This window comes from Platalea leucorodia (assembly GCF_965183815.1).
Source record: "Platalea leucorodia genome assembly, chromosome: 2".
Lineage (NCBI taxonomy): Eukaryota > Metazoa > Chordata > Aves > Pelecaniformes > Threskiornithidae > Platalea > Platalea leucorodia.
Window position 1 is genome coordinate 85605530 of NC_138824.1, and position 18520 is coordinate 85624049.

General features: G+C 35.5%; 1 protein-coding gene across 7 annotated transcripts in view; it reads right to left on the reverse strand.

Moving 5' to 3' along the window:
* Nucleotides 1-18520, reverse strand: part of RPS6KA3 (ribosomal protein S6 kinase A3) — a 78611-nt gene that overhangs the window by 31543 nt on the left and 28548 nt on the right. For 4 of the 7 annotated variants that reach the window (XM_082304313.1, XM_082304312.1, XM_082304315.1 and 1 more), the window contains exons 3-7: nt 11033-11146; nt 9467-9583; nt 7102-7183; nt 3182-3262; nt 2453-2532 (exon numbers count right to left, since the gene is read on the reverse strand). In XM_082304313.1, the coding sequence (XP_082160439.1) occupies nt 2453-2532; nt 3182-3262; nt 7102-7183; nt 9467-9583; nt 11033-11146 (474 nt within the window). The remainder of the gene's footprint in view (nt 1-2452; nt 2533-3181; nt 3263-7101; nt 7184-9466; nt 9584-11032; nt 11147-18520) is intronic. The other 3 variants (XM_082304316.1, XM_082304318.1, XM_082304317.1) reach the window with 1 other exon arrangement.

An 18520-nucleotide genomic window follows, 5' to 3' on the forward strand; every position in this document is an offset into this window, starting at 1 on the left:
AAACCAGCACCAACTAAACTATGGTAACAGTGGTTTTGCATAATGGTTCTTCACAATACTTGAACTCATTTCTATACAAAACCCTAGAAATTCAAATTTCTTGGTTAGACAAAAACTAGGATTTTATAATCAATACTATTTCACAGTATGTGCTTGAAAAAGAACTTCTGAAGCCAATATCATATTATTCTTTCTGCAAAACTGAGGTTATTTGCTTCTGATTGTTCAAGAGAATAGACAGACACATTGTAGTGGGACTGAAAAATCTTGGGAAGCATTTAAAGAACGTGACTACCTCTTTATTGGATGTGACCATTTCATTTCCAGATAAAAAATGGACTAAAGAAGTCCAAATGCCTGAATTTCATCTACAAAGTCAGAGAGAAAAGAAAAGCGTACGCATCTTGTTTTTGAGCAGACTGTCTCTAAGTAGTATAAGAAAGAAGTTACAGTGATGGTAAAAACCCCAAGATGCAGCCCGAGATGTAACTGGGGAAAAGGTAGATCAAAGAGTAAACTAAGGAAATAGCCTATGTAAGAGCACAGGTAAAATCTCAGAGAGCAATCCCACATTTTCTGTTAAGAAGATAAACTAATCCCTGTTTACATTCAATGAAATGAACATGTTGTCCCAATTATATCAACAACTGTTGTGATCCACTGACAGAAAACATTACAATTAAACTTAGAGAATTTAGAAAAAAATAAAAATAATAATAAAAAAATTCTGCATGATTTGATTCTACCTCAATCACTGCTCTGAGCCTTCCCCCCCGCCCCCCCTTCAGAATTTAAGACTAACATCTTTAGATACAGCATTGGGACCTGGAAAAAAGAATGGCAATGGGAAGCACAGATGACATTATTTTAAGCAAGAGTTAAGAATGAAGAATACGATATATTTTCCCCTTAGTAGTTTAAAGTGAGAAAGTGGTATCAAAGCTTGTACAAACGTTGTTGCTGATGTTACTTCTGCAAAAGAGCCAATATTTAGTACAGGCACATTCAAGAAGGGAAATCTCTATAAGAAACATTTAAAAGCTCAAATAATGAAAGATCCCATGAGGATGATAATACACCCACACTATGTTCTGTAAAAACATTGCATGGAATTCATCTCTCCTAACCTTAAACATCTGCAGTGTAGACATCTAGCTCTGAATTAATCACTTTTCCCTTTGTAGTCAATGGGGAAAAACCAGGAACTTTTAGGCTGCAGTTCATCTGATCTATTTTCAAATCACATGAATTGATATGAGGATGACATTAATTGCGTCCAGCATGCCCATTGCACTCCATCGGTTATGAACAATTAGCTTAGATTCAGGCACCTATAATGAATATTTCTTATCTAACCATATTAAATCTTTTACAATTTGAGTGGCTCAAGATGAAAAAGTCATCAGCAGGAAAGCAGTATACATTCCTTCTTGGGAATCAAGAAAGAACTATGGATTTTAAGAAAAAAGTATCTCAATTTTAGAATACTAGTAACTTTCTACTTACCATTAGCAAAACAAACTAAAAGAAGCAACTTGAAACAGATGGCTTTACTGAATTAAATGTAATAATTTATGCGGTCTGCACAGAAGTGATGATCTATCTATACACAAAATGCATTGCATTCTACTCTCCTCTTAATAATCACATAGTTTTCTAGTGGTGACCCAACTGTCCTGGATACTCTGTAGCAAAGGAAAATGGCAGGCAGCTACAATTAAAAGTTCTGGCTACCAGATATACATTGTATATATTTATATCTCTATCTTACTATATATTTGTTGGAAATGTTTGCACGAGTGATTAAAAAAAAAAAACAAAAACCCCCCAAAAAACCCCAGATATATGAAATGTTAGCATTTATTTTAGGAGTTATGATCAAATTAATTTGAGGTAATCAAACTTTCCAAAGTCATTATTTCACATATCTACACAGGGATATCACCAGCATGACAAAGGCAAAGTGTTCATGTTCGGAAAATTACTAAAATAAGTGGAATACAATTCTTGCTTTTTTTTTTATATTTATAAATAGTGTAATTTTGTGTTCATATGTAAATCATAAAAAAAAATCTAAATAATTCTAAATTCTGGATATTAAAACCAGACACAAATCAGTTAATGTGAATACAACTACTTGATATAAATTCATGCTCTGAGACTCAACTTTAAACATGGTAGCAATAGGAAAGAAAATTTTGGAAGGTGTAAAAAGCAGCACAGAAAGACTGCTTCTCTAAGCCTTTTTTCAGAAACAATGTAAACTACCAACAGCATTTTCATGACGTAACTACTTTGTGCAAAAAACCCAAGCAAACAAAAAACCCTAGCTGGTTAAAAATATTAAAAAATTTATTCAATGAAAACTGAATTTAAAAAGTAAACTATCCTAATATAGGCAATTTATAGTGAAGTTATATCAATAGACAGTTTTCAAATTAAAAAAGTTTACCTCTTTGGATAAACGTGTAAACAAGTCTCCTCCCCTGAGAAAATCCAAAATAAGATATAGCTTCCCTTCTGTTTGAAAAGCTGAAAAGATTAATTAAAAAAATTAAACATCGTCTAATTTTACCCACAATCAGAAGAATAACATACCCAATAATTCACCCTTATTTTCATTATCAAAATGAATTATTCTTCTTTCTCCTTTGTGGAAAAAAATATTTAAATGAATTAAGTAACTGTTCCTCTATCATGGACCAAGTAACTCTCATGCCTTGTGAAAGCAAAGCAAGTCACCAACGGAATTTCTAAAAAAACAAACTATACTTAGGTTAGTCAGTGTTTCGTTCCAGATTTTGGAAGTAAAAAGTCTAGATTTAAAAGGGCAAATTAGTAACTAATGCACGTATTCTAAAACCTCTGGAAACTCAGCTTAACAGGGAGATCTCATCTAGTTTGGAAAAGAGTAATAAGAAAAATAGTAAAAGCTACATTATTTAAGCCACAGAAAGCAACAGAGATCTGAAGTTTGAACTATGGGAAAAACTGGATCCTAAAAGGAAAACATAAAATGAAAAAATGAACAACAGAAACTATTCTCTATCTTTTTTCAGTTTACTTTCTGCATGACATGTTAAGAGTGCTTATTTCCCCCCCCCCAATAATTTTTGTATTAGGTACTATCTTGACAAGCACCCATTTTTATGATATAAAAATGAATTTTTCTGCAACTCACCATAATGTAACTTGACAATGAAAGGATGGTTAACTTCTACTAGGATATCACGTTCCATTTTTGTCCGAACCCGATCTCGAACTACAACAGAACATGAGTAAGATTTAAAAAAAAAAAAAAAAAAAAGAAAGAAAAAAAAAAGAAAAAAGAATTTACATCGTGAATCAGTATTTCTCCTGTGTTTCCTGATGTACTTCACATTGTATCCCATAGTATTACAATTGACTGCAGGTTACTATACTTTACACAGAAGAAACTTGAAAGAGAATTTATTTCACAGTGCAGAGTTTTCTGATAAATCTCTTTATACATTTCAATTTGCTTCAGTTTCTGCTGTTGGCAAAATCTGACACTGGGTAAATACATATAACAAAAGCACAAGAGAAAACATGACCACCTTTCAGTCTGCCCTATAGTTAGTGAACCTTTTAAACAGTAGAGCAAAACTGCCACAGCTATATATAGAAAACACAGCCATTTTCTCTACCGTTGAAAAGTAGGGAGAATTAAAGTTATAGCAAAACAAACTTATAAATACAATTATACTATCATAAAGATGCTTATACTGGTTTAATTCGTTCAAATAACTTGCACTATTTAAGATATTAAGTACCCTCACAATTTGGAAGGGATTTTTTTTTTTTAATTTTCTTTATTATGAACTTACAATAAAAAGAATATGCATTCAATGTAGTGTGTACTTTAGACAATCTTTTTGATTTTAAAAAGCTTTACTGAGAGTAAATGTGTGCATGGAGGAGTATATCAGACATCAGAAGCAGTTACTGCTCAAGCTGCCTGTGCCGTCCCACCGTGGTGGCTCAGAATAAGACACGTATCTGCTCCTATGCCACTACAGATTAAACTAATTGAGGACCACGTGCAGATGCCCTGCATACAGGGCTGGCAATCCACGAAGACAGGCAGGACGGCCAGCTGAGCACGGCACCTGCTTCAGCTGTCCTAGGCAACTCCCCTTGCCACTCCAGTCAGTGCCTGGTTCCCATCCGAAGCTCCAAATCTGCCAGGGCACAGACAAAATTCAGAACTCTTACAGATGAGAGCTAGCAAAGTTTGCTACAGCGGTTTAAGATGTTGCATTTCTCTTTCTTTCCCTTACTCTACATTTTGTTACTGCCCCTTTCCCAAATGTTACAACTTCTTGAAGAAAGCGCCCCAGAGCACTGAAGTCTGGTCCAAAGTTTAAGTTGCCGGCATTCCTTGCACCGTTAACAAGCCAGAGTTCTCAGATATTAAAGTGTTACAAGGCAGGGAAAAAAAGTCAAGAAGCGAAAGGGTCTTTTAGAAGCTTAGCTATCTTTTCCCAGAAACAGGCACTTACAATAACACAGGTACTTGTGAAATAAAGTTATACAGATACATTTTCATGAATGAAGCAAGCTGTCAAGTTTCTATCTCCCTACATAACAGATTCCTAAAAATGGAAGCACATAAAATAAGTGTTCACCAAACACAGAGCAAACATCACATTTGAATTTTGACCTTTACATCTAAAGTAATGAAAATGTCACAAGATAGTTGTGCGATTCCACAGTTCCAAGGGTTCATGTGAATTACAAAATTGAAATGCAGAATATTCTTTTTTTAGGCAGATTCAGTTGAGAAAAAAAATTCAAAAGACTTAAGTGCCTATAGCTACGCAACAGTTACATGGATAACAAGCCTTATTTCTGAAAAGCTAGAGAAAGTCCCAATTTACAAAATCTCAACCAAATAAAGTATGAGGAAGCGAGCTCATTTCAGACATTAGTATTAGCCATTAAAAATCTGACTTTTGTTGACTGTAGTTTCCATATGTGTACTGCTAGAGGTATTGATTTTTCTTAATAGGTTTGATGCCAGACTCTCTAGCAATGATTTGGTCCTGTTTCTCTCTCTCCCCATCATAAAGGGGCACTGAATGATGAGCGTATTAATAGTCTCTGCACTAAACAAAGTTGTATGTTTATATTCTTGGATTTGCTCTAAACATAACAAGGTTGGACTATGTAGTTACATCAACGTGATCTGGCTAATATAGTTGCATTCCTATGAAAATACTCTCTCTAAATTTGATTTGTGAATCATGCACACTGCTTTTGATTAAGAATCATTCTTAGAGGGCATTTTTACCTTAAATTTCAGAACACAAAAATAACTTCATGAAATAGATTTGAAAGAGCTAGAGAACCTTAGACAAATCTAGTAATACAGTGTATTATTTAAAATGACAATATTAGATCTCAGTAAATGTTGCAATTATGGAAAAAAGAATTAATTTCAGTTAATTTCATATTAAGATTTCAACAGTAACCTTCATTTGCTTTGAAGTCTACCTTTCCTAAAACATGAATCACAACCAAAAGATACTCAAAAGCATCTCAAAATTCAGATAAAGTGTTGAGGAGTGCTGCATCCTCCTGCTGGTGTCACCTTTCTGCTCAAGCCTTTTGCATCCTTGAATTCTTAGTGCCCATGAGTCTCCTTTTCCAAACAAAAGTCAAGCTTCCAATTTCAGTATTTATCAGTCTCTGCCATCTGTAGGCAAAACTAGATCCGCAGCTTGGACTGGAATTTTTACACGTAAGGTTAAACCACAATCAAAAGGTGATGAAGAGAAGCCCTCAAACGTCTTAAAAAAGCAACTGCTGAATGACCTTTGACTCCAGTTCTGAGCTATTAACAGGCTGGAGAATGAAAAGCTATTGAGGATATCAAAGTACCTTAAATTAGTGGAAATCAATTTCAGAAAAATAGGAAGTAAATAATGAGAACAGCACATGCCACAAAACACAGAGGAACCAAAATATAGGAAACTGTTCAAAAACACTTACACCCTCTGTAATAGTTTTAAGTGAAAGTGATATATAATGAGATTTGTGAGACAGACATTCAACACTAGATCTTAAGCAGAAAAATTTCTGGTTCAACACTGTAGCAGAAGTTCACAAGTCAATGCGAGTTTTTGTTCCCTCCATCATTCTATGAATATTTTCAGATGAAACCATATGTTAAAATTGCAAATCAATATAATAATCAACAACACAGGTGAAGTACTACAAGTTGTTGGAACTATCCCAAAATTATCATTGCAATTTCAGTGCAGTCATGAGTTAGAAGAACTACAAATATACAGAAGTATTAAGCAATGGCATAAAGCAACAAATACACATTTTGGTTAAGGGATTAGTGTGAAAGATCACTTTTGTTTTAATCTACAGTAAAATATACATTATTTCTTTTTTTCTTATGGAATTCTCCAGGACAGAATTGAGATTGTTCAGGTTTGAACTTATTTTGTTACTGATACCATTCGAGACCAAAACCACCCAAGAAACAAAATATTTTAAAACTGATTTTTCCTCAAGTAGGTTACATGTAACTTAAGATTTTATCAAATATACCCTACATCCAGAACAAGTGTCAAAAGTTTTGGGAAAAGGTAGTGTATACTTCTGTTTTAAAGAAAGACTTAAACTCCTGTGCTTGGGATTTTCAGAATAAAACAGCAGATATAATGCACTGTTAAATATCATGACCTAAATATAAACTGAGCAAAAGGCATTAACTGTATCCTTGGTGATACACAGCAAATGAAAGTAGGAAGGATATTAAGTTTCAAATGACAGCTCAGGAGCAAGTCAGGTGGCAGATGTAACACAACTCCTCTATTAAACCATCATCACCTAACGAACTTAGCATGGAATGTAAGCTACTTTCCCCTATAACTATCAACATAGTACTGTTGTTTACTTAATTCTTCTGGGTTTACAAAACAAGGCAGTGTATTCTGTTATTTGTTGTTTGGCAGAAGAAAGTTCTAAAATACAATCTGTAGAACAGCATGTGGGTAAAGATTAAGTTTTGGTATAATGTCCCCGATTTCTCTTTTTTTTCTTTTCTCTCTAAACAATGCTTACCTTTCAAGGTGGCTTTTTTCAATACCTTCATTGCATAAAGCTGTCTAGCATCTGATCCTGAGATTTTTTTGACAAGAAAGACCTGCATTGAAAATTAAAAAGAATTCTTAAAAGAAAATAAAGGCAAGTCAGATCAATATACTTTGCTATGAAATTCAAGTAGTCAGTATTATTTCAACATTATTATTATTATTCCTCCCAATACTATTATTAGCTTCTTCAACACTTTTAGCTTCTGCAAAGCCAACAAAAATTTCCTTGCAGTTTTTACTGCAACTCCTTCATTTCATAATCTAGAAGGTTCATTCAAGACAAACAGTCTACCAAATTAATTTTGGTTTAACTTAATTAATTTCAGTGAATAAAAGAAAGGATGAATTTAGATTCTCTCAGAAGTTGAGACAAATTTGGAACACAAAATTCAGCTTTTTAATATTAATCTCTAAATAGTGTTATTAAAATTCATAAGATAGCACAGCAAAAGTGCTCATAAAATAATTGTCAGATATGAAAATAAATGTGTGTAAAAAAGTCAATCCAGAAAACTACATGAATCAATGCATAACAAAATAATTTAAAAAGTCACCTATAAAATTATAAGATCCAACCTTGTGTCACAAAAACTTTTTTTTATGACATGCTTCAGTTGAGTTTTGCACGTACCAATAAAGTACAACCAGCCTCAATTAAAGTGTGTTTCATTTCCTTCTTTAGTGAAATGGGATTTCTTGAGTGGGATTGTTTTTAATATCCTTAATACAAAATGAATTCCAGTAGAGCCAAATTTTAGATTTAGAAATGAAGAAGAAAAAAATAGACCTGCCACAGGTTTTCTGGTTATTTATGAAAAAGCATAGAGACACGTTGTGATATACGAGAATGTTAAACGTGTTATATGAAATTAGTTTTATGTCTGGTTTTGTATCCAGTTCCCACTTATGTTAACATCCCTTTGCATTATCCAGAGATTACCAGAACATCATCAAGAGACTTTGTAAAGCATGCAAATTAGTCTTTTTAAACTGTATGGGAAGTAGTGACATCTTCCCAAATTATTAGAAAAAAGGGATTATGGGTTTTGTATTATTAATCCTTTTTGCTTAAAAGCTAAAACAATTGAGGACAAGATCGGCATTTTTGCAATACTTTTGGGTCAGCTAGAGAGTTAATTACTTTCGCATTTTCAAAACTTGCCCCCCCAGCAGTTATAGCATTGAATTTAGTAATATCAATAAAATAAAAGAGGTTGTTGAAATTTTCATTTATTAGCTTACATTTCCTTGCCCCTGAATGATTTACTGCTCCTGATTTGAAGATTTCCAAATAAAAACTTGGTTATGATTCTGGATGAAATCAAACAACACAGGAAACCACCTTTGGTATCAGGTTTCTCAGTGAATTCTTACTAGTTTGAATACAAAATTTTATAGCTTCTAAACATCTAGATTTCCAAGCTTAACTGGAACTGCTACTCCAATGATGTGACTAACAGTAACTTCCTACCACCAAGAGAGAATTGGACCAATTATTCTCATTTTCCCGCATATCCACGACGGATTTGGCATTCTATGCTAGAGCTTAACATCACATTCAGAATTGCAATTATGGCTGAAAATGGATGTAAAGTCTCTGTTGTCTTACATTGCATATTCCATTCCGTTTCAATGATCTGTCTTGCCACATGAAGTTAATGTTTTGCTTCCAAGTTGGATTTGGACAACTAAAAGTATGAATCATGTACACCTGGTGAGATCTCAGTGTGGACAGTACTCACTAAATGCCAGAAACATTGACTCTTTAACGGAGCTTCAAATAAATATCAAGGTACATTGTGCCTTAACCAAATTATGACAGATAATGCCTAGCACGAACGTGACTAGGGTATATCATGTTTACTTCAGTAGCCATTATTGCCTAAAATTTGTTCTTTACAGTTACCATCTGCTACAAAAATAAATTCTGCCTATAGCTTATGTTCTGGTGATAAACTACCATTAGCAAGTTAGCAACTAGGAATACTTATCAAAAAAACCTTTCAACCCTCGCCCCCTCAAACATAGAAGAGTAGTTATAGAAAAATCACATTCCATTTTAACAGTGAATACCTGATTATTTCTTATCAAGCCAATTTTTCTATGGATCTTTGAGATCTATATATCATACATCGTACAAACTAGAAAAAAAAATTACTGCTTTGAAAAGATCTGCCACAATTACAGTGGCTAGTTAGCACTAATTTAGAAAGCAGTTTTCTCCTGCACCATTGCCTTAATGCAAGATTGTGCCTGTTCTAAATATTTCACTCCTAATATTATTCAATGCCGTATTCCTGAATAATTGGTTCCACGAGAGTTCCGTTACCAACCTTTCCAAAGGATCCTTGTCCTAGTACTTTCAGAAGTTCAAACTGTGAAGGGTCTGCTTTCTCATGTCCTTCCTTTACATGATGAGTTATTGCAATTTCTTTGATATTTCCTTCTTCCTGACAGAGGAAAAGAGTGGAATAAGTTTACGTTAGTGGTGCATCTTCCTAAAATATTTATAAATTCACAATATGTTGAAAAATACCAGTGCCGCTGAATCCAATAAACTACACACTCCCAAACATAGATGAAAAACACTAAGCAACACTATTTGCGTAATTAAGACACAAAAAATAAACTGTATCTGTTACAAAAGGTAGTATTAGTTCAGTAACTATGTGGCTTAAACTTTTAGGGATATGTCAGAATCTAGACAATAACAGAGCTGACAATAACAAGTCAGTGATTCCCAAGCTTTTGTGCTTAGGCCCATATTGTTTGCTTCATAATCTCCATTCCAGATTCACAATCCAATAATGGAAACCAACCTTCTTAAGAATTTAGTCCTCTTAAAGCACACCTAGAGTGCATCAAACGGACCAGATCTCTTAGGAAAGCCCTCCTTTTTCACACTTGAATGAGAACCACTATGCTGCAGCAATGCTAACGCTCACCTTTATAAAACAATGTAAGACTCAAGACATTTCCCTGCAAGCGGCACACCCTCCACCCCCACTTCATCAACAATAAAGCCTCGACCTACCACTGAGAAAATTCTGGTGAGGAAAAGAATCTCATTGCCTCTCTTCTCAAGGAGCGTCTATTCTACAAAAGCTGCCAGTCTTCAGCATTCCCCCTTCTGGGAGGAACTAGTCACCAGAAAGCTGTAAAGGGCAGTGGATCTTCTAGTCTTTTTGTGCTCTGCACTTAATTCAGTATTTTCTGCACAGAATTTGAAAGTCCCCTGAAAAGCAACACTCCTTGCCACACAAGGAAAAAGATTTCAGAACTTATCGGCAGCTGTTCAAAAGTAGTAAAAAGCCTGCATTCTTATCAATGTCATCTGAAGAACTATCTAGGCATTATGCACAATCCAACCTAAGCAGCACTGACTGTAGGTTAACTTACATAACACGTATATACTAACTACAATTTCAACTTTTTGTGCATTCTCTTCCTATCCCTTCTATGGGCTATAGCAAATAAAATAAACCTGAGAATACTTTTCCTCCGTTTAGTGAGGAAGTCTCAGATTTATTTCACAGAATTAGAGTGGTTGAGGTTGGAAGGCACCTCTGGAGATCATCTGGTCCAAACCCCCTGCTCAAACAGGGCCACCTACAGCTGGTTGCCCAGTACCATGGCCAGATAGGTTTTGAAATCTCCAAGGAGGGAGACTCCACAGCCTCCCTGGGCAACCTGTGCCAGGGCTCAGTCACTCTCACAGTGAAAAAGTGTTTCCTGGTGTTCAGAGGGAACCTCCTGTGTCTCAGTCTGTGCCCATTGCCTCTGGTCCTGTCACTGGGCACTGCTGAAAAGAGCCTGGCTCCGTCCTCTCTGCACCCTCCCTTCAGGTTGGTCAAACATGACTTCACCTTTGTGAATCCATGCTGACTAACCCCAGTTACCTTTTTGCCCTTCATGTACATGGAAATGGTTTCCAGGACTAGTTGTTCCATCAGCTTTCCAGGGATCAAGGTGTGGCTGACCGTCCTGTAGTTCCCTGGGTCCTCCTTCTTGTCCTTTTTGAAGACAGGAGTGACATTTGCTTTCCTTCAGTCCTCAAGCACCTCTCCCAGTCACCCTGATCATTGGAAGATCATCAAGAGTGGCCTCGCAATGGCATCTACTGGGTCCTTCAGCACTCGTGTGCATCCTATCAAGGCCCATGGACTTACGTACATCCAGTTTGCTTAAGTATTCTCTAACCTGACCCTTTTCCACCAAGGGTACATCTTCCTTGCTCCTTATCTTCCCCCTTATCTAGATGCACCAAAATCTGCACTAATTAGTTCTAGTGATGGGGAGTAGAGGCAGCGTTCTAAAGCTGTGCTTCTGCAGCACTAATTTATGTATTTTTCAAGTAGTCAGCAAAATTTATGTGCCTGAATTATTGCTGAAAGTATCCTTTTGTACCCGGTCATTTCAGTACCATGTGTAAGTGCAGAGCAACTGTCCGTACACGTGTCTGTGCTCAAACATATGCTTCTCCTAGATCAACACTTCTCTTTCAGAAGGTTCTTTTTTCAAAAGATTCCAACCAAAGCTGGAAACAAACCGCACATAACAAATCCTGAGCATTTATGTGTGAGTGTGTACATATATAAAAAAGTTCCAATGTACACTTTGGAATAATGCACAGAACATCCTGGCAACTTTTAAAATCAGAAAGTAAAAAAAGATATTTTAATGTCAAGAACTTTGTCTTGGGTGTTCTAAAATTAAGATGACCAATAAGGATAGGTGCCAGTTTTCATTGTAAGACAGCCAAAATTTTGCATGCATGTGCATGTATGCATGCTGTGCACTACTCCTAGGAAACCTGAACTCCTTTTTCCTTTCAAGAGAAAATGCTGCCATTGTTGACTCAAGGCTGAATCTTTAGAGTTTGAAAGAAATATTGATTCCTTCTACTTGTCAAAGGAATTATTTGCTGGTGGACATTTGTATTTTCATCTTTTAAATTAGTATATGATCAGTTGGATTACATACTGCTTAAACCACCCACTGCAATCTTAGAGAATCCGAGGGGAGGAACAGCACAGTAGAACAGATTGCCAAGTACACGTTACTTTGGATGCTTTGATCCATTTCTGCTTAACTGTTTTATCTATTAGCTCCTTGGTAATCTTGGGAAAGTAAAAAAATGTGTGAAACAGAACTTCCTCAAATCTTTGTTATCTACCCAGATTTAGGGACACAAAGCGATCAGGTAGACACATTGCTTTAAAAGCATCACAAAATGTAACAAAAACAAGAAAGGAAGAAGAAAAGATATTAACTTGTTCTCTATACACAAACAAAAATTATTTTTTAATGCAATTATTATGCAACCAACTTCCCAGTGGTTATTTCAGGCACGCTCTAAAAAAACCCAAACCACGACTTCGCATTCCTGATACTAAGAGAATATTCCCAGTCTTCGCAGTTTCTCAGGGTTCAGATGCTCTTCAGTCCCTTTAAGGCAGACCTAATACAACTCTGTTTTAAATGAAATGGAAACTCGGATCATATCCTACTTTAGTAGCTTGTCCATAACATATGTTTGAGAGCAAGATTTATGATGAATAGTTACCCACAAATTTGCAGTTTCCTTTTCTGACATAATTGCTGAACGTTTGTTATTTTAACCTAAACAGTATTTTGCAAATGCAGTTAAAAATACAAAAGCTAAGGCTTTTATAGAAATGCAAATTATATGCAGAAGTAATCAACCCTCACTGTACCCAGTATCTACCTGAATTAAAATACAAGCCTTTCACACTGTAAAAAGAGATCTCTTTCTCAGCCAACTGCACTAATTATATTAGTTGATAGATGCCATCTTACAGTAAGCTGGAAGAGAAGCCAGCCATTCAGTCTGCTACTGAATTTATCTTACGCTCTGCCTCTGATCATTCCCTGATACTTGGAAAAAACATTTCTCTGATGTGATTAATTCAAATTAAATGAGATGATGTGTAGGTTGCTGAAAGACTCTGGTCCTCCTCTCCTTTCTTCTACTCCCTGACAACTTTCACACCACTACAGACACTCACTCACCAGTGATCTGGCCATTGCAATGGTGGGATCTTCTTTCCAGTTATAACTACACCCTATATTTTATTTCTGTTATTTATAAGCTTGCAAAGCTCCCCTTTCTTGAGCCTTATACTGCAGCAATGTCTAAATAGAAGTCCCAAGACATGATTTTCTTTTTCTAGCCACACAGCTCTCTCTTAAGGCCTTCTTTGCACTAGAAAGTAAAACTGTCAAAGAAAACCACATTTAAAAAAAAAAAAAACAGCACACGCTGTGTTAGTCAACTTAAAGTGGTTGCTACTGGCTTCCATTATCGTGAAACTAAATATAGAATGCAAAGAAACAAACAGAAGGTAACATTACTGTGAGTTTCCTTAACATTTCCTTAACAGTGTAATAGTGTTAAATCAACATTGGCCTAGAACGGAAGCGAGTGACAAACAAGTTTGGGTATGAATTTAAAACACCAGTATTACAGAATAACTTCCTGTACCGATAATAGTTTGCAAGCCAGAACTATTCTGGTCAGTAAGTCTCTCAGTATAAGTAAGCTCTTAGTAATGTACCTCACAATACATGTCTATGCACAGGAATGCATACATACATAGGAAAGAACACTGAATGGACTATATTCCACAGACAAATCAAATTTTAAAGAGAAAAAGCTTAAAAAAAAAAAGGGGGGGGGGGGATGGGGTGGTCAGCACCCCCAAGGGTGACTCCTTTTTCTCTTTAGAAATCAGCTGCAAATTAGAATAGGAAACATGCTTGTCACAGGGAGGGGGAAGGATACACAACTTCTAGCCAAGCAGTGAAAAACTATTTAACCATTATTAGGCTATAAACATAATAGCCTAATCATGTCCCTGGAAAAATTCTATATTTTAGGTACTTAATGAACACTAAATACTCACTTTTGTTCTAGTAATTGAATTTATGTGGATTTCTTTTATGTTCACTTTTTAATTCAAGACTAAATTAACTCTGCTGTAACATAAAATACTTGTATTTGTTTTTGAGATCTTATTACAGGAACAACTATTAGACAATGTATTAAAAGGAAACTGGACTTCAAACCCTAAAGGAAGCAGAAGCAGAAGAGCCTCACTAGGTAAGTATTTCTCCATAGTGGCGAAAAAGCCCAGAAAAGGAAGACAAAAATGTGAGTTTATCTATACATAGAATCTTCTGCAATTTATCCTTCACATTTCTGAATTTTCAGTAGGAGATCTGAAAACGGTTCTGTGTGTAAAGAAGTGGCTCCTGCAGAGCTGGATGGCATAACACGCTGCTTGCTTTACAGAGATTAGTTTATCTGCAGACCTTTTTCTGATCAGTATGTTCTAGGGACAACTGAAAAGGGCTAGTAAACTGGGCTCTGAACTGCCAGGAGAGCTGCCAGTATCATCCACAATACGATTCCTATTGTTCTCACGGACTTGTAATTTTTACTTTTATTACTCCTAATAATTCCAATCTTTTTACAGATTGATTTTATTTTCTAATCATGAATACAGCAGCAAAAAGAGTACATGGCCCTTTGACCTCTAACTTCCAATTCCTGAAGATAACGTGACAGTGGTATGAAAGGAAAAAAAGTAAAGGGGTCCATGAAAGAATTCTGGAGTCTGAGCTTAAACCATCTGTAGACACTTTAAGAGAGGGTTGCCAGACATGCACTTACAACAACTAAGTATTGCGAGTGCCATATGAGATGTATTCTTATGACACAACCTAAATCCGATAAATTTAGAGAATACAATAAACACTCATTAGAATTTAAATAGCACCTCAAAAAATTGAAGTATTCTTAGTCCACAAATTTTATATAAAAAGGACAGAGAAACAACTGACTAAAGATTAAAATGATTTAAAAAAAAATTAAATGTATGCTCTGACACCGACAAAATAATCCACAAGGAAAAAGCTCTGAATCATCTATATAGATGGCACAGGATCAGATTTATGCTCTCACTTGTATCAGGAAGAGGAAGGCTATCTGGAATAAAGAACATTAGCACATCCAAACACCGGAGGGCTCCTGCTGCACCTAAAATTCTCAGTTTCAGCTTCTTGAATAAACACATAAGCGCAGTGTGAACATGCACAATGACAAGTGCTTGACAAAGAAATTCCAAGACACTGGGACAGAAACAGGAAATTCAGCAAGAAAGTTACCTTACTCTCAAAGATATGTAAGAATTAGATGTGAATTAACTTAAACAGAATATCAAAGAATAAGCTGGTATGTCACACATGGAATGCTTACTTAGGAAAGGTATCCCCGGAAGACAGATTCCTCCTTTTTTGGGTACTCAAAATTATGTGAATATGAGTAGAGATATTTTAAACACTTAACTCTTTATGATAGCATATTTTAGATAACAGTTATTAAAAGAGCAATTTGTTGTTCAGCTTCGCAATGAGTGACAAAGATCTGAGTATACATTCTTCAATATACTGAAAGTATAAGTTAAAATTATGATATGTATAGATTACACTAAAGGGAAAAAGAAGCAGCTATCTAATGGGCGTAAAGTCATGAAGTGACATAAAATTGGAAAGGTAAGAAAAAAATACAGGGAAACATTTACAGCTTAAGACATCCAAAGCATTCAGGTCAAATAGAATGTGATTCTGAAAGTAAACTAGGCTCATCCTGAACAGAAAGACTGACCACATCGTCTCTGCTGTCAGCTTCAGGGAAATTAAACTGAAATCAGATGAAATACAGAAAGTTAACCAAAACCAAGATATCCAAAGGTAAGATCTCTAACAAAGATATGCACGCACAACAAGACTGGAAGTTGGAGGGAGTCGGGAAGGTTTTTTTTTTTTGATTGTAACAGTGTGGGCTTCTGAAAAATATATTTGTGGTCAACTATGCACAGAATAACAACAACTGGCAGTTTATTTTTTATAATTTCGAGAGCAAAGATAAGCATGTGCAGTACATGCTATGAGTATCTATAGGTTAAGGCTTTTTGAAATAACATTTGATTTATTTTAACATGCTAAAACACTTCAAAAGGATTGGCATTACATTTTTGATGACTCTGATGCCTGTTATTGTGGAAAATGGGTGTTCTTACTTGATGACAAAAATGAGAGTAACAGCAGTTAAAGGCTAAACGAAATAAATGGCTCCTTCATGATACCCAAATTTCACCAGGAAGCTTCTAACAAATTCAGAAACAGATTTCTGAGAAAATTCTGTCTATAAAAAAGTTCATATATGGATTTAGAAAACCCCAGAAGTTCTTATTGCATGAGATATGTGATGAATAACTGTATCCTATCTCAAGTCCTTTGCATCGGAAGGGGATATTAAAGATAACACACAACATCCGTATTCCGTTAATAAAAGGGACAGAAGTGACTGCAAAACAAGGTTGCATGTTCACTTTCCCACAAAATGAATACTACCTAGATGTAGTTGACAATTTCCTCAGAAGCGCATTGAGTTTCAGCTGGCAGATGACTATGCACTGATCAAAGAACTTTCCCTCTGCACGCTTGCTGGCTATATGAAATATATCAAGAAATACAACACCAAACCTGTAACATCCGAATAAAAGGTTTCACAGTGAGAGAAACTAAAAGGCCCCATACCAACCCCTTCTGCAGCTAACACAGATGGAAGTTATGAAATAACTGACATAAAAAAAGGAACAAGGATAAAACATTAACCCTCACACTCATTTTAAATAAAACAAAGCCTCTGAATTTTACAACACAATTTGTGGACAAAAAAAATACCATAGTATGTTTGCTTTTGGAATTGAGAAGCAACTTGCCTCTCAGTAAGGCTTTTAAATAAACTATATTTTTCTGACAAGAGGCACAGACGACTAGGACAGACATGACTATGCATACTCGAGTTCATCAAAACCCAGTGGGAGGGAAATCTGGCCTATGCAAAAAACCCCTTGGACAGGTCCTGCATTCAAAAAAACTTCTTCCCGGACAGCAAAGATTATTGACATTCTGACCAGAAACTGTAAAAATGGGGTTTAAGACTTTGACTTAAGGTAAACGTTAGACAAACAGATTAACAAATTTTAGTCTCAATGAATAATTAAAATCTGTTCTGATATCTAAGCCAGCTTAAGTATTTACTGGAGAAATTAACTTAAATACTGATATTCCTGGTTCCAACATTACTCAGGTTTCACCTTTATCTGTTAATTCTGTACTGCTCTTAACAGAATTAAGAAGGTACAATCAGAAGCATCTTCTACGTATAGGTACTTACAGACTCAGTTATGACTTAATTTGCCCCTTAAGATAAGTAAGAGCTTGTTCAGATTTTTCACTGTAAAGCAACCTTCCAGCTCCTTGTTTTGTAAGGTTTTCTCTGCATCATTTTTTATTTTGAATACTTGATTTTTAATGTTATTTTGGAAGCCCTTGCATCCCTGCTAGACACAGTAACAATGGACTGATTTTATGCTGCAGATAGACCGATAGCCCCATACTACTCCTAGCCACAATCGTCCTGCTGCAACCTGCAGAGACTGCAGCTGCTAAGGGACCGACCACGAGCCAGTGTTCAGTGGTATTGCTAGTCCTTTCAGAGTCACTGCCTGCCAAAGTAAAGCCACTCCCCCAAATTGTGTAAGATTCTTTGTTTTAATACACAAGTTAGCATTTAACTGTGCCAATATTAGTATTTTTAACACTCCTTCTAAATGGACACTATTAGTACATGAAGAAATGTTGGTGGGATCGCACCAGAAACTCTTCCAGGAACTGGTTTATGAATATTTTCTATTTAAAATAACATCTTAAAATGCGTTAAAATCGGTCTTATGTATTTATTTTGTATAGTGATAATTTACCCTTGCGAAACAGCCAGAATTACCATTAGGAAAGTTCACAATTCTGGAATTTCCACTTCTATACAGTCAGGAACCAGAAGGAGGGGGGCGGGGGGGGGCGGAATATCTTTCTGCTAGTTTTAGTCACAACAACTAAGTCAGATCTATATTGCCAGTATTGGTGAACACCCCCTTCAAACATTAGCCATCTTTCAATATAAGATGACAACCCTAAAATAAATTTTAGAATTAAGTTTCTGAAATAAAGATACAAATATTTCAACAGTATTAAAGTGCAACCCTTTTCCTATAAGACAGGTAATAGTCATTTCTATCAGTGTAAAGGACAGTTCATAGTGCACTTCCCTGTAATACTGTTCAGCTGCACTTAATTAATTTTTAACTTATCTGTCAAACTGTATCAATTTATACTATTTTATCTATAAACTGTATCTGCTCTATCAGTTTATAGTATTGGCCATACAGTTTTCAAAAAAGCAAATCCAGTGAATAAAGAGCTAATTGCAACCTTTTCCACTTGAAAGTTGAGCAGCA